General features: G+C 43.5%; 1 protein-coding gene across 1 annotated transcript; it reads right to left on the bottom strand.

Annotated features, from left to right (window-relative positions):
* Positions 1-28: 28 nt before the first annotated feature.
* Positions 29-16,134, bottom strand: snx17 (sorting nexin 17). The gene is made up of 15 exons (XM_053887257.1): positions 15,537-16,134; positions 11,624-11,698; positions 9,676-9,793; positions 8,223-8,287; positions 5,606-5,716; positions 5,359-5,449; positions 4,282-4,369; positions 3,041-3,110; positions 2,849-2,941; positions 2,578-2,781; positions 2,014-2,142; positions 1,641-1,718; positions 1,465-1,539; positions 1,355-1,396; positions 29-1,288 (listed from the first exon to the last, which is right to left on the bottom strand). The coding sequence occupies exons 1-15, from the start codon at positions 15,594-15,596 to the stop codon at positions 1,169-1,171; spliced, it is 1,419 nt and encodes a 472-aa protein (XP_053743232.1). The 5' UTR covers positions 15,597-16,134; the 3' UTR covers positions 29-1,168.
* Positions 16,135-16,646: the final 512 nt, after the last annotated feature.

Below are 16,646 nucleotides of genomic sequence, written 5' to 3'. Positions count from 1 at the left end.
GCGTTCATTCCCCCCCCCCCCCATTTCATTTCGTGAATCGAACCGTAAAAAAGGTTGCCCACTGGATGGCGCTGTCTCCTCGCGTTTCACGCATGTTGAATTTAAGTGTATGTGTAGTCTGGAAAGTCGGCACTGGGTGGCGCAATCTGTGCTGCCACGATGGTCGGACGGAGAGCGTCTCAACGTCTCGATGTGACGGCGCATGCCCACAACAACCCAAACAAATTCCGTTTCAGAGTTTATTTGAACATCAGAACAAATGGAAGACGGTCGATTGTGATGATCAAAACGTTGTGGAGGAGTAAGCACTTTGAGAATTTTGGCATCTACACACGTGATCAGCAGCACTGAAGCACCCGCGAGTCTCACGAAATCTCGCGCCACACAATCGAAGCCCCTCGACGAATGGAACGCGGGATGATTGGCACGATACACAAAGCGTCGTCATGTGACACCAGACCCCAAAAAACGGAACTAAAACAAGCTGTAAACGTTTAAAATGTAAACAACAATTTAAAGGTTTGTTCTCTACAGCTCAGGTTACATCTGCGATTACAGGTAGCTACAGATTATTACACTTACGAGTCGATAATACTTAATTACATGATATAAAAAAGTGACTTTTCAGGTTTATTCTGTGCAAAATGCTTTAGTAAACTATAATTTGGCATTTTATGAAAAACCTTTTTTTAAAAAAATGGTTAAAAAATAAAACCGGGAATGGATTGGAAAAAGCCCCGTCCCCACCGGAAACATTCGTCCTCAGCCGGGATCGTGTGCAAAGAGATCCAGATGAGAGGAGGAGGAGGAGGAGTTAAGGCGGTGGAATGTTCCTGAAGGCAGCATGAGAGTCTTCGCGATGGAAGGGGATGATTTGGAGTGAAACTGCAGCTGTGATCAGGAGTGATCTGCTGGGCGGTCACTAGTGTCCGGTCCAACCTTTCTTCAGTCATCCCTCCGTATGACAGCCGCAGGTGGGTCAGTCCACCAGTCAGGTCAAAGAAGCCATGATCAGAAGTGAGTCGGAGGGGGCGGAGCTTGTGGCGAAGGAAGCGATAAGGCAGAGATTTGTGGACCGAGGATGCTACAATCGTGTGTCCACTCAGCTTCGGCTCACAGTGGAATGAAGGTGGCGGGGGGGTCGAGTGGCAGGGACGGGGTTCTGAGCTTACAGGTCGTCATCTCCGATACCTTCGAAAGCATAGTTGCCGTGGAAATCGTTGCCGCTGATGTCGTTGGCCGAGTTGGAGGCGCTGATTCCTCGCAGGGAGACGGAGCTGAGCTTGGTCTGCGGACAGTGAGAGGGACGTTTGGAGGGGAGGGAGAGGGAGGAGGGCAGGGTCAGCTTACTCACCGACAGCTTGACGATCTGCTCGCGGTTTGAATCCGGAGAATCCTGGGCGAAAGAATGAGACCGTCACGTGTGTTTGTTGTCATCGCGTCAATGTAATATCGAGCGCTCACCAGTAGAGGGGGGGATTTCACAGCTTGCTGGGAGTCCAGTCGGTGTGAGGAGCTGTTGAGTCGCTTCTTCACCATCTGACACGAATCATACCCACAAATTAAAAATCACCCTGGACATCAACCACTGATCTGAGTGAGTTTCCCTGCGACTGCTAATAGCAGTGGACGACGCTGACCTTCTTGATGCTTCCTCCGGACTTCTTCACCATCAGCTCATCCACCATGGACTGGAGACAGATGCTCATCATGATGGCCTGGAGTCACAGCACTGTGTGAGCTTCTTTACACGACTTTGTGGGGACCAATTCTTGACAAAGCACTTTCCTTGTGGGGACCTTCTGCCCTCGGGTCCAAATCTCAATTTGATGATGAAGACTTCAAAATAACCAGGTCATTACATTCGGGTTTCAGTTTGGGTCAGAGTCGGGACTCAGTATACATGCCGCCCTGGCATTGCTCCATACCCCCCCAGGAGGAGGACTGGGTTACAGCAAGGAGAAACCTCACCATGTCCCCACAAGGATAGCAATAAAAGCGTGTGTCTGTTACCTGCTGACTTGTGATGGTGACCCACCGCAGACGATCTTTGCTCATGAGATACTCGAAGGCCAGCTCCAACTTCACCTCACACTTGGAAGAGCTGCATGGGGTGGTGGTGCCATTGGAGAGTGACACTTGCTGCGGGACCACGTCAGAAACATCAACAACAAAACCATTGTTGTCAATTCTCCATTTAAAATGTCACATTTTAACTCCTTCCTTCCTTCACGATGATGGCAATAGCAATGCCGTCACAACATCAGAAATGTTGTCTTGATGCCCGTGAATCCAGGGAGAAGGGGGCGGACCAGACTATTGCGCCCTCAATGAAGTAATGACAGTGTGTTTGGGGTGTGGCCCTGCTGCAGCAGTTATCTGGAAGGAAGCCGAAGATCAAGATGTCTTCATCTATTTTGGGACGTGTCACCATGAATCATCTCTCCTACACGGGAACAAAGCTTCTTTTGGTGGGACGGACTTAGAATCATGTGACTGGAGGTGGTCCAGCTCAGAGGAGGCGGCGGAGATCAAGGTCCCTCTGTGACTCGGCACAGTTCTCCGGACTGGACTCACCGAGGACGTGACCCTCCAGCAGCGCATGCGTGTGACCTTGAAGCTGCCCTCCTTCATCTGCTCGTTGGGGAGCTTGACGTGGAAGTTGAGCTCATTGTTGCCAGCACTGATGATGACCTGGCAGCCGGGCTCGGGGAAGTCCGTGACGCAGGGGTCGAACTTGATGTAACCGTAATACTTGAGTGTCTGCGCCAGGTGGATGAACTAGAGGAGGAGGAGGAGAGGAGAGGTGAGGTGAGCCCCGGCAGAAGATCTCCACGGTGCCACTCACTTCTTTCTTGGAGCCTTTCTCTTGCAGAGACTTGAGCTGCCGGTGCTGGTCCTTGTTGACCAGGATCCAGCCGCGCTCAATGTCCGACAGCGTCTGTGAACCAAGGACAGACACCACGGGCTCATATCTGGATGGGGAACCGCCGCCGAGGTGACACTAGAGGGCAGCACGTGACCGAGTGTGACGGCTCACCTGAGCATAGAGCAGATTCAAGCCCACCCTGTTGTCCATGACGTCACCGTCGTAAGACATGTCCCAGTAGCTGCAGAGACACCCGCCACAAAATGAAGAAGAAACTTGAGCAAAAAGACCAAGAAAAAAAAAAAATCATTTTTTTTCCAACTCCATCGCCATGGTAACAGCTATTTCTGTCACTCATTTCTTATTCATCAAGTGGATGGAGCCACACTTCTGTCCCCTCTTCATGAAATGTCTCTCATCTTTCCTCTTAAGCTTCTGTCTACTTCCCTTCCTTCAGTTATTCTTCCACCTCTCCCTCCTATCTTTCAGTGCCCCATCACGGCATCCTTCCCTTCCGTTTGGTTCAGTCAGCAACTCACCATTCAAACACTGCGAGACGTTTGAAGGAACATCGATAGTCTTGCTCCAATATTGATATTGAAGACGTGTGACAGAACTGTATTTGACTTTGTTAAATGTCCTTGACGATCGGGTGTCTTGAGGAAAATAAAGCAGGGCTGTTGGACACACTGGACCCCCCCTCCCAACCCTTCAGTGTCCTACATCCACAGAGAAAGTAGGTCAGCCGGACCAATATTTTCCTTGGGGAGCAGAAGAGTAAACATCCTGCGCACCTCAGTTCATCCAGTATTTTGTCATTTGTTGATCAAGTCAAACTTAACCTTAAGTAAACTATCATTCAGTTTTCCTTCTTCGTAAGCCTGTCTTTGAACGCCACAGAGTTTCAAGAGCGGAGAAGTGATCCCTCAGCAGGGGTTGAACTCCACCTTTTATGCTGACTGGACAAGAGACTTTGCTGCGTCTGCTTTGTTGACTGTTGCTGTTAGCGGCCATTATTAGAAGTTCATCCACTGCACTGTTTTCTTTTCACCCACCAGCCTGCTCCCAAGCAAAACATTTGAGAGACAGATGGGAGTCCAGGCAAGATCCCCACTATAGCTAGCATTGCTACTAGCCAACTAGCCAACCAAGCCAGGAGGAGATGAAACTGCATGAAACTGGTGTTGGGTAAGAATCTACATGCAAAATGTATGTCAGATTCCACTGATGTGCAGCTCAGGTCATGGATAAATATAGTCCATCTCATCGGCGGGGAATGTTGCCGTGGTAACATCAGGGTCACCGCCGATCTTCTTCACTTCCTCCGTCTTCTGACGGGATTCTCGTTGACAATAGAACCAGGCGGTGCAGTGGAACACGGAGATAACATGAGTATAATCAGTGGCCAGTACCTTTTCCGCAGGAGTATGTGGAAGTCTGAGGACTGCAGGCTGGTGATGGAGACGTACGGCAGCTCAAACTCCTGCAGCTTCCGCACAACTGTCACAGAAAAGAGGAAGAGTGAGGCTGACAGGGGAAGCGCAAGGCCAGCAGTTATTTGATCAAGCTAAACATAGTCGGGGTGCAATGCGCACAATCGGACAGCAGGCGCTCCGTCAACGCAAGAAAATGTTCAAAACGTAGGTAAAGCCACCATGATTTGTTTGGCTTGTATTGAGTTGCTTTAGATCGGAAGTGATGGAAATGCATGTTTGTAACCTACAGAACGCCACCAAAATCCAAGTTCTATGGTTTTATTTAAACATGTTCTGGATCTATTTTCTAGATGCCAAAATCTAAACAAAAACTAGAATTTGAAATGAGCCTTTATACATTTAAACTGAAAACTTCAGTCATGTGTCGACCCATCTCCCTCCTTGCGAAACACACCGAGGCTAACACGGCAATGCTACATTCATTTTACTGCATAGTTTCAACTGGTAGTTTATGTTTGTGTGGTGTATTTTGTGTATTTATGTTGCGTATTTTGACCCTTTAGTCTTGTGTCGACACGCAACACCCGGGAACAAAACCCACAGAATTCAATTCACAATTCAATTGCAGTTTATTTTAAGGAAAGCCTTCCATGCCAACACAAAGTTAACTGTGTAACTCACCAGACAGGACTAAAAAGAAATGGGGATAAACAACCTTGTTAAGGGAAGCAGGGAGCTATGACGAACTTATATTTGTTTCAGCTTGACCTCTGCGGATTTCAAGGACGCACCACGCAGAAGCAGCAGACGGTACATGACATGACACTCCAGGCAATGTGATAAGAGGAGAGCGTTAACAGGAAACGCTATCAAGCTGCTGTCAAGGAACAGCACCTCCATTTGATTTCCTCATCCCCATCATTTCACACACAGTTTGGAGAGAATGTTAAGGGTTGGGCCATGACACAGTTATTACCATTTAAAATGTAATTAAATCTGACACAGAAAATGGAAGAACGGTTTGCTAGTGTGAGAAGGCACGCACACACTCACATGTTAAACCTCCGTCGACATCTTCATGGACCAGGAAGAGACTGAAGAACCCGGCCAGCTCCTCAGGAAGGTCCAGCTTGGTTGCCACAGCCTGCACACACACATTCTGTCAGTTTCCCCTCTTTCATAGTTAAGCAAATCTAATGCCAAGTGAAACATCGCAGATTATTTTATCTCAGACTTTGTTTATTCATTTACCCCAACAGCTGCTCATTACTGATCTCCACAGAAACACCTCCACACTCACCTCTAGCACGTCCTCCGTCTGATCTGAGGTCAGAATGTCGGCGGAGATTTTCTGACCGTTGGCCAGGCAGATGTCGAGAGCCACCTCCTCAGTGGGGATCTGCTGCGTCTCCTGTGAGAGCAGAACAAAAGTAGCATCGATCAAGTCACAAACCTGGCGAATGATGTCAATATTAAATGTTCAATATCAGCTCGTACACTGCAGGTGACAAGGCGTGATGTTCACATTCTCCAACTGCTTTTACAAGACCAGATAAAAACACATTTATTCAGTTAGCTAGAGGGGTGAAGGGGTTCAGACTTTTAAGGCACGACGTTAAATACATACAGGCCCCGCAGACTAAAGGCAATCTTATTTTATCTAAAATGTTGAGATGAAATCTTAAGACCTGAATCTAGTACTGGAATTACTCCGCTCAAATTCCAACGATTGAGAAGCACTTCTTGTTGAACTTCCTCCCAAACATTCTCCTGCTCCTGAGGAGCTCAGAGGTCAAGCTCACTTACTGGTTTAATGTCATGATCGGATTCCATTTTATAATGAGGACGACTTGCCCACACAAGTAGGAGACTCCAGACTGACTATTTTTTCCCTCCAAACATAATGAACAAAAATGACCTTAACCGAAGACTCTTAACTCCACCCTCATTTACGATTTCATACAGGAGACATTGAACACATCGACACCAAAAACAAGCATCTTCTTCAGTGCGAAATCAAACTTTGAAAATCAATTTCCATGAATTACAAACAAATGCCATGATTTCAAAAATAAATAAGGACGACAGATGAATAATTTCAGAGAAACTAGGCGTGTTGCCCGCGTGAGTCATTCTTCGCTTTAGTTTTGGCATCATGTGGGTGAGCTGCTGACTCACTGCAGCTGTGAGCTGAGGTGTTCAAACATTACATTTAGATCCAAACTACGGCATTTTTTCATAGTAACAAACATTTTTTTAAAAAACTAACTTTTTTTTTTTATATTAAACTGTTCTCATGGGGAGTCATTTAAATGAAGAGTCTTGTACAGTGACTGTAGCCAGATGAGCCTTGACTCGAGCGTCAGTCCTCCAGCGGCTGCCGTGATTTATTTCAGACTAAATCTGGCCTTGAGAGCAGTGTTGCTCTGTTGAGTGGCATATATCTCCAGTCCTCAGGCGAGCTCTTACCCACCGCTATGCTGCTCCTGTGTTGCCTCACTTGGGGGTCTGTCTTGTCAGGCATGGAGCTAAAGGTGCAGATGAAACAACTCATTTTCCATTCTGCACCTGCTGTCCAACAACAGCAGGCCCTTGATGACTAATGAGAAGGAGAAGAAGCAGTGGGGGGAGCGGAGCGGCGAAGGCTGTCGTCGGATGAATCGCAGCGTGAAGGTTATCAGATTTATTGCCCAGCACGCCAGGAACGATGAACTCACCTCGCTTTAACAACCAATTTAGTTTCTGAAGAGGCCCGTGACGCAACATTTATGATTTTCCCTTTGGCTCTGAGAATCTCTTGCACCGCTCAGGCGAGAAAAATCGAAGTTGTTGAATCACAGTCTTGCCTGGTATCAGACCAATTGAAACAGCAGTGAATGAGACTTTACATGTATCAAAAATTTTGAGCTGCCGTCATAACTGTGCAGTCGGGTAGAGAAAAGACGTCATTAAACCATGAGGTTCGATTTCAGGAACATTAGTTGCAGTTGTTCCCAAAAAGTCAGCTCATCTGACTGATCAAAACCTCATGTCCTCTTCCCACGTCCATAAATCTCCTCTTTGGCCTTCCTCCCCACCTTCTGCCTGGCAGTTCCAACCTCAACATCTTCATCTACCAATGTACTGGCTCTCTCTCTCCTCTGTACATGTCCAAACCATCTCCATCTAGCCTCTCTGACTTTGTCTCCTAAATACCTGAGCACATGTGCTGTCCCTCTGATCTACTGCTTCCTATCCATCCTGCTCACTCCCAGAGAGAAGCTCAGCATCTTCATCTCTACTACCTCCAGCTCTGCCTCCTGTCTTTTCCTCAGTGCCACTGTTTCCAAACCATACAACATTGCTGGCCTCACCACCCTTTCGGACACCTTCCCTTTCATCCTTGCCGACACACTTTTGTCACACATCACACCTGAAACTTTCCTCCAATGATTCCATCCTGCCAGCACCCACTTCTTCACCTCTTTCTCACACCCTCCATTGCCCTGGACAGTTGAGCTTCAAGTACTTCAAATCCCCACCTTCTTTATCGCTACATCCTGTAACTTCACCTGTCCAATTGGCTCCCTCTCATTCACACAGATAAAAATAAAATAAATAAATAAATGAGTAAAAATAAAAATAAATTGACTAAGCACATGAAGGCCAAGGAGAAAGCACTCTTGTTTGGAAACATAATCCAATTTCAATTCTGTTGTTACAACATGTATTTTGGACTGCAGATCAGATCCACCCACTGGCTATGACTCAATGAATCGTGATACTCCTTTGTGTGAGGGAAAAAAGTGTCAACCGTACTGTGTTGTTGTGCCACGTGAGATTACATTTTCATTTACTAGCTTAAATACAACAAAGCTTTTAGTAAATAAACCGAAATGATGCTGATAATATTGTTGAGTGTTCCAAGTCGCACAAACCTGCTGTGCTTTTCTTAAGAAGCTGTTGAACATCTCACTGGCTCCAAGCAGGGAATCCTGACGTACTGCAACAACAGAAGAACACGACTCAAGAGAACTGAAATCTATGAAATCAAGCTAGCAACAGTGAAAAGAACCATAGACAAGTAAAAAAATATATCTCATTTGTAAATGGGTGACACTACTGACTTTCATAGCCTTTGAAATGTGGCAGAAACTTCAAAGGAGACTTGATTTGGGTGCAGCAGAGAAAAAAACGAAATTTATAAGAATAGTTAAAAAGGCAGATTAAGTGTTCCCACGTGCACCAGACTTGTTAAAACAGTTTTCATTATCTTGTAATGGATGTAATTCAGCACGTCATCCCGCACCTCTGACTGTACAGTACTTCAAAGCGCCTGCAGCCTGCAGCGTCAGGGCAGATGGAGTTTGTGACGCCTCATTTTTTTCTCAACTATGTAAAAGCCATGATGTAACTGAGGCAGCGAGTGGCCAAGAACAGCCTGGGCGCTTATGCTTCTGGACTATGAGCAAATACAGAGTGGAACAACGCCTCCTTGTTCTCGCGGCACTGACGCTGCCAGAGGATTAGACCAGCCGCTTCAGCCGCTTCAGCCACTTGCATGCGCCCATTTGAAATCTACTAAATACAGACGTGGAGGTGAACATTTATACTTTGTTTTCTTTCTACCCAGTTCATCGAGATAAAACTAGACTTGTATCAAAGCAATGAAAACCTCAGTGGCTCTCTCAAAGTTGAGCTTGTTGCGGCGCATGAAAGTCATGAAAATAACAACCTCTCAAGAAAATACTTGAACAAGATTAATATTCTCTTTATAAAAACATTATTCATAGTTGGAACCCATTCTTTGATTAAACACCATTACAAGAAGCATATATATATATATATATATATAATATTTATGAATATATATTTTGTATTTATTTTATTTATTAAGAATCCCAAAAACATTTAAAATGCAAGGGGAAAAGGTAGAAAAGTATAAGCTATGACAGTAATGTGTACACATACATAGACTGTACTATACTCATACAACATACTATAAACTAAAAACAAGACAAATACAATTCATATTGTGCAGATTATATGGCTTAAAAGTTGAGAGCTAGGTCTTTGAAAATGAAACTGCCAACCAGAGAGCTATTGGATACAGATCCCATTGTCATTCAGAGTTATGCAAGGTAGATCAGTGAATCATGGATCAGTGACCTGGTACTCTTAGTAATATAACAATGTTGACAGAAATTGTCATGGAAAACTACAGTCATATTTTCAAAGATTTGATCCAACATCCTCATAGAAATGGCATCCTCATAGAAAAAAAGACAGCACCCCACTTGAAGATAGCATTTTCCAGAACTGGAATTTTAAGTCAGTGGAAATGAAGTGAAATACAAGTCCAGCTGTATGCGCGCACCGCGACGAACTCACCGGCCTGCATGTATTTCTCCAGCTGTTCTCGTCTCTGCTCTACCTCGGCGGGGGTCAGCGTGAAGAGCTTCTTTGGGGGAAATGCCGGGACCACGTTGCTGCCATATTCTTTTTTCATCTGAGGGTGAAACACACAATGAGTAAAAAAAATAATTACCGATAATAACCACTTGTAATAACACAGCATGTTCATTCTTGGAGAGAAATATTTGGGCCACGTGAGATGAATCATAGGGTCAAATCGGACTGCTGAAGTTTCCGTGCTCAGTGTCTCTAATTTTTCTTCCAGCTTATTGACTCATTTCTTCCCATTTGGAATCATTTGAGAGCAATCACACACCCAATTTCATAGGTTTGTCTCTGAAGTGTGGACGTCAACTTTTGAATTTAAACGGTCTCGCTCAATGCACGATCGGAGGTGAGCATACTTCAGCATGTGGTTTGAGGGGATGGACACGTCAGCAGGTAGACCTGGAGTCGACAGCAGAATAGTGCTTTCATTAAGTTGGATATAGCAAAACAAACACAGCATTTGAGGCTGGTGAGGGGGCAACACAAGCAGCGATGGACGCGACTTGAATCCCAGGAACGGCACATGGGGTTTCCCTCAGGAAAAGCTAACTTTTGGATGCCCCCACCCGCATGCCCTTTCTTCAATCCTTTAGCAATCAGATCTCACAAACTCCTGGAGTAGCTTGGCAAGTTAACAAAATGGCCACTTCACTGAAAGAGCCTGTTGTACACAGGAAGAGTGACAAGAACTACAAAAACGGCCGACACTGGGGGTGCAGGACTCGGTGTGTTTCAGTTGTGCTCCCTTCTGAAATAACCCGGTGACGTCACTTGATAAAGGATTTTCCAAGTCCGAGAATCTTCACCACCCTGAGTATGCAATCCAAGATGGCTTCCCCGAATGAAAACGGGAAGTAGAAGTTTTGAATCAATAAAATATGCAGAAAGAAACAAACATTCAGCAAATTGTGTTTCCTCTTTATCCCGCGTTTACTGGCAAGTGAAGTGTTTTTATCAGGAAGTTTTTGTTAGTTTTGGTTTCAAGTGATGAAAAATAGCTAAAACTCTATTATAACAGAATGTGACGGCAGTTGGGTGGAACTAGTCAGATGTTTTGTGGCATCATGACCCGAGATGTAGGGAGAAGGGCTCAACCGAAAGTTTTCCGCAGGACACTTTCAATCCTATACAATCGAAATAGCCTTGTCGTCTCTCAATAAGTAAGTCACATGGGACCCTGATATAGCTACCGATCATTTCATCTCAGAAGCACTAAATAGAAAACACACACTATGCAGTTCACCAATTAAGATAAGAGCCAAACCATGGTGCCTGAATTTTCACTTGGGTTTTAGATAAGCTTCAGAGGAATATTTAAAGTCTAGCGGAGGGATGAAGAGATGCGTCAAAAGAACCCTAAAGACTTGTAAGTCTGCCCCACTCTGTTGCCAGGCGACAGCGACTGTCAGTCTGTAAGTTTGCTTCTCGCTTGCTTATTCATTCATGTGTGGAAACAAGAGGACAACCGCTGTAATAGACGTTCAAAAACCAAAGCCCCTCTGCCCGAGTCAGAGGCTCAAATGAGTTTTCTGAAAACAGAACACCAGCGTAAACAAGGCAGCCAAGGCTGTGACAGACTTTTGGTTAAACAAAGATGTGGTGGGGTGGGGGGAGCCAAATATACTCCAGCGACGCCAACACTTTTGCTTATCGACACGCAAACACTTCGGGAATGAAAACAAGCAGATACCCAGCCACTGTGTTGATGCTTCACTGTAATGAAAGGCTGCAGGACTGACCAGACCACAGACACAGGGAAGGTCACTGCATGATGATGATGATGATGATGCTCACACTAGACCACACATGAAGGGCCCTTCAAGTCTGCCCTTGACCACAAAAACAAATTAGAAAGCCATTTATTTACAGCACTTACTTGTTCGTGTAGGCCGAGAAGTTGACTGTAGCGGACCCGGCAGTGCAGCACGCCATTGACGTGGATGTTGTAGGCCTGTGGGTGGGAGGAGGAGGGGGGTCACAAATTACTGAGTGCATCATTGTGTTCAAAGAAAAACACCTTTGCTGTGGTCAAATGTTTATTTGTTGGCACGTCTATGTGGGACTTCCAATTTGTATACAGCAGAAAAGACTAGCTAGCTAGCTAACCTTTTTTTTAAGCTAGCCAGCAAGCAAACATTCTTTTTAGCTAGCCAGCTAGCTAACCTTTTTTTTATATAGTAGTTTAGATAGTTTGGACAGACAGACTTCCCACAGTGGGGAGAGGAGAGTTGGACAATGCTGGTAAACAAGATCTGCTGACGACTAGAGTTAAGAAGGCAGAGAAAACAGGGATCACAACAAAGCTGCCAATATGTCTCCCTCCTCCAGGCCACTGGTGCTGATTCTGGACTTCATCAAGAGCTCTGCTACACTCAGCGCCAGGCTTTGAAAAAGGTCACGGATGCTGATTTACAAGCAAGGACGCCCCTCTGATCCTTATCTTTGAGACCAACGACACACAGAACAATATCACAGCCACTGATAACAATGCGGCTTCTGTAGTTTTGTGAAAAAGTAGTTGGCATAAAGAACCAATTAAAAACCAGAGACAAAAATGTTTTTGGAAAAACATCACTGTTTTTCATAAATTAAGCCAGTAAGTCTGCAGCTTTGGCATCCGTCGGTCATGCAACGGACAAAGAGGCTCAATTTTCACTTCATTATTTGCTGGCTTTTACCACAGTTCTGGAGGCTTCGTCCCTGATGCACGTTTTTTTTTTTTTTTTGTAATCTATTTTGTAAGATTCAACAGCCTCGTAGTACTGAAGCACATTATTTTTCCGTGATAACACTTCCTTCTTTGCCAACTTAATTCTCTCAACTAGTAAATCCTTGAAGTATTCATAGTTCTCGTTTTGTCTGGGTGGATATTTATAGTCAACAATGGGATTAATCTGTCGCAATAAAAGAGTCCAGGAGATTCTGAACCACATTCCTGCACAACTGCCTCCAACAATTAGTCATATGAAAACGGTGAAAAAAACATACATGCAGATGAAGGCAGGAGGGAACAAGTGTGTACAGAGTGTGTCTGGAACTTCACAAAATCATCGGAACGTCATAAGTCGCAGTTAAAATACACATAAAACAAAAAATCTTGAGAGCAAGAATGTGAGGAAACTAATAAACACACACAAGCTTATGCACTGGAAGACTAAATCAACTTTCGACCCAAAAATAGTTTTTATATTATTATTATTATTATTATTATATATAATAGTAATAACAAATAACACATTTTTAAATATAAGGCATGAAACTCTGTGCTATTGAAAATATACTTAACACTGACATGCATATTCAATACATGTTTAAAAACATTTATTAAATGTAACTTTCATCGGACAACTTTTCATTGTATGTTGGAAAGCAGAATCACAATGAAAATATTTGATCAGGCTCTGATATATTCACACATTGAAAGCCAATACAATATTCATTTTATTAATGAATGAACATCTACTGTCAAAGATGGTGCATAATCTAACGTGGTGTTTGGTGACAAAAACTGAAAGAGGGGATGAATGAAAGGAGAGATGTTGAAAGTTTACCTTACCTTATGTAAATATACTTAATCTTAAAAGAACTGAAATGGGGTAAATGAGAGGAGAAAATGAAGAGCGTCACCGACTAGGCAATAGCCCGGACTGGGGATGAAAGAGGTTTTGACCAGGATAAATAAATAACCCACCCCCCCATCAAGTTAATAATGTCTAACTGCATTTTTAACTTCTCAATCACGCGCCACTGTCTGCAAGACAGAGGGAAGTGCAATGGTTCTGTTTACTCTGAAATAGTGGCTCACTAAAAAAAAATGCAACAATGGGGATTTGACACAAACTCAGTGCAAACTCAGCAAATTCTGTCACACACTGGTTCCAAGGTTCACAGCCCATCTCTCAGCATTACAATCAAGCAAAGTCCCTTCCTGTAGGCTGGTCACCAGAAGGTCAGGGTCAGCCACTGGTTGGGAGGTGAACCACACGCTTGTTTATGTCCGCTAAGGAGTCAGATAAGACCCTGCGGCAGCTATTGACTGTTATTTATAGCAAAGTTCAAAGCTCAATTTTTCCGCGGCTACATCGCCGTGCACATGGAGTCAAGATGGCAAGAGATATTCACAGGTGGACAACACTTGTTCTTTGACTAGTATTCAGGCTGTTTCCATGACCCAGAGGCAGCTGACGCACAAGGCTGAACTTTGTTGGATAAATATTCAGTGGAGGAATATGAAGTCAAACAGCACAGTGTATAATTTACAGACAAATATTAGGCACCTGATATCAGTAACGGCACAGGGCCCAGAGTCACACAACCTTAACAGCAAAGGAGCAATAAACTATTGTCGTCAAACAACAAAATAATATGATAATAAGTGCTCTTTTGTACAAGACACAAACACAGTGCTTGTATCGCTATCCATAACAAGAGTAGTTCAGGTCAATTTAGTCTTGTGCTTGGAAGCGGTGAAAAACTCCACAGCATCTGGTGTGTTGTGTATACTGGAATGCTTAGTATTGTCATCAAAAACATGTTTAAAGGCCACATATTATGCTCCTTCCAAGGGATATTAGAACCTGAGAAGCTCCTTCATTTTTGTAATTCTTCATAGCTCAGCACCACAACCCCGATGGCTACAGTAACAGAAGCAGGTTGAGGAAAGCACTAGATAGTTGAATGTTTGAGGTGAAGCAAGACGTTGAATGGTGGTTTAAAGGTGAGAGTATTAATGGAATTTAAAGAAAGAGGAAATAGATTTTGCTGAAAGAAATGGTGAAGTATTACTGTGGCATAATATTTCTGCCCTTATAAGGTAATTAAACAAAAGTGGGATTCAATTGGCCTTGTTTATTTATTCTTCTTTCAGGAAATGACAGTGGAAATTAGTTTAACAACTTACAAACATCCTCTTTACAGCAACAATGTTCCTTAGGAAATTCACACGTTCTTTAAAAACTTTACATGAACAGTGCAGAATACATCTACAAAATCACAACAAACTGATGGACCAGTACAACCTGAATCAATGGAGTCACGTTTACAAAAACAAAAAGTACAATTTTTGAAAACGAAAACGCAAATGTGATCCCGATTTTGCAATTGTGTTTCGGTAGCTGCACTTCTGTGTTTGTAAATGAGATTCTATTTTTATCAATTCACAATGTAATTATGCTTTCGTTCTTTTGAATTGTGCATTTCTTTTGTGATTTGTAGTAAACTTAAATAAATAATTAAATAAATAAAAAGTCTGCAATTATGGCCTTTATTTATCAGTAACAAAAAAATGCAAGTGCTTTTAGAAATTCAACAGGTAAACAACAGTCGATATAAAGGGTCAAAAACGATCTGGCAAAAATGTCATCAAAAATTATGTGGGGATGATAAGACGCCAACATTATTGGACAAGATCCATACTGAAGAGTAGCAGAAGCAAAATGAAAAATCTAAAAGTGTAACTTTATCTCGGCGGTAGAATCCTCTAAAAGCTTAGTAATGCAATGGAATTGTCACAGCATCGACCGATTATCGGATATGTGGTCCACAGTGAATACATTAATGCGTGACCTTGTGACGTAAGGCTAAATACCTATAACACTCTCCAATAAATCATGCGCAAACTCTGGGTGCAATGACGTTACCAATGTCAACTTGCATTCCCAAAAATAATGCGATGAAATATGTGTTTCTTAAGGTGTTGTGCAACCCCTACTTCGTTCACTTTAAAGCTCCTTGCAAAACATGTCGCTCTCGTTAGAAAATGTGTCAAAAATATGAATGTATATACTTACCACATACGTTGAGCCATTTTCCCCCGATCGAACCTCCGTTTCTGGGATGGAGAAATGCATTTTTTGTCCTGCAGACAGTTCCCCAGACCAGACTCGACGATGAAGAAGTCGGAATCTCTACAAAAGTCAAGCGAGGGTGTAGCTGGACTCTCATCCACCAGTGAGTCCGAGTACAGCGGTGCGTGGTTCGGGGAGACTGCGATAGTTTGCACGGTCTCAACTCATGGAACGAGCTGCCGCAGTAGTTAAACTTTTCTAACTCCCCGTTGGTGCCATGTCGTGTGGTATAACAGCTGATTCCCAGCAGGCGTCTTTGCACAGCTTTGGCTAAGTTTTGAGGTTTCACCACGCAAAACAAGAGTTTCTATGCTAACACACAACCAGGTGGTTGTAATGAGAAGTCGGTTCCTGCAAAGCCCGCAGCGTCGATGACAAACCTTGCAAAATATTGCAGTGGACAGGCGAGTTTGGTGATTACTTGGCTTGGAGTCCTTCAGCAATAAAAGCCAGCGATTTAAAACGACATCCTTAAGGCAATAGGAGGATGGCGATGGTTAAAATGCCGTTAAAATCGACTCGTTCACAGTGTTGTCCTCTCTTGTACGTGTATCTATGCAGTGGCTCTTCAATAGGCGAAAGAGGTGGTCTAAACCATTTCCACCGTGGGGGTGTCTCGGCATTTATAGCTACTAGAGAAGAAACCAACCCATGTTTAGTTTGAATTAATATATTTTTTGACTATTCAAGGGAGTCTCTGTTGTCTGCTGTACATGTTTGAGCTCATTTCTGTCAATAAGCGTTACCAGATATCCCTACTTCTTCCCTGATGGTTCAATCCAAAGTGACAGCCGACAACGTAGTCCAACTTCAGACAGCTAAAAAATGCATTTTAAATATAATAGGCGTTATTTTTAATTCGTTTTTATTGTCTAAATAATTAAGGATATTTAATTTTAAATAATGAAAGAAAAAAACAGGTTTCAGGTTTGTTTGTTTTTCAAAGACCGATATTTTATCATTGTTTTCAATGCTTTATATATATATAGGAAACGTAGAGAATAAAATAGTGAAGTAGCTCTTTTCTTGTCATGTAGCTTCATTTCATGCACT

This window comes from Synchiropus splendidus, chromosome 15 (assembly GCF_027744825.2).
Source record: "Synchiropus splendidus isolate RoL2022-P1 chromosome 15, RoL_Sspl_1.0, whole genome shotgun sequence".
NCBI classification, from domain to species: domain Eukaryota; kingdom Metazoa; phylum Chordata; class Actinopteri; order Syngnathiformes; family Callionymidae; genus Synchiropus; species Synchiropus splendidus.
This window is presented reverse-complemented; position numbering and strand designations above follow the sequence as displayed.

Coding starts and splice junctions, on each gene's coding strand:
- snx17 (XM_053887257.1), bottom strand. CDS start 15,596: ATGCATTTCTCCATCCCAGAAACGGAGGTTCGATCGGGGGAAAATGGC. Junction 2,782..2,848: donor AGAAAGGCTCCAAGAAAGAA/GTGAGTGGCACC, acceptor CTCCTCCTCTAG/TTCATCCACCTGGCGCAGAC. Junction 1,289..1,354: donor AGCAGATCGTCAAGCTGTCG/GTGAGTAAGCTG, acceptor CACTGTCCGCAG/ACCAAGCTCAGCTCCGTCTC.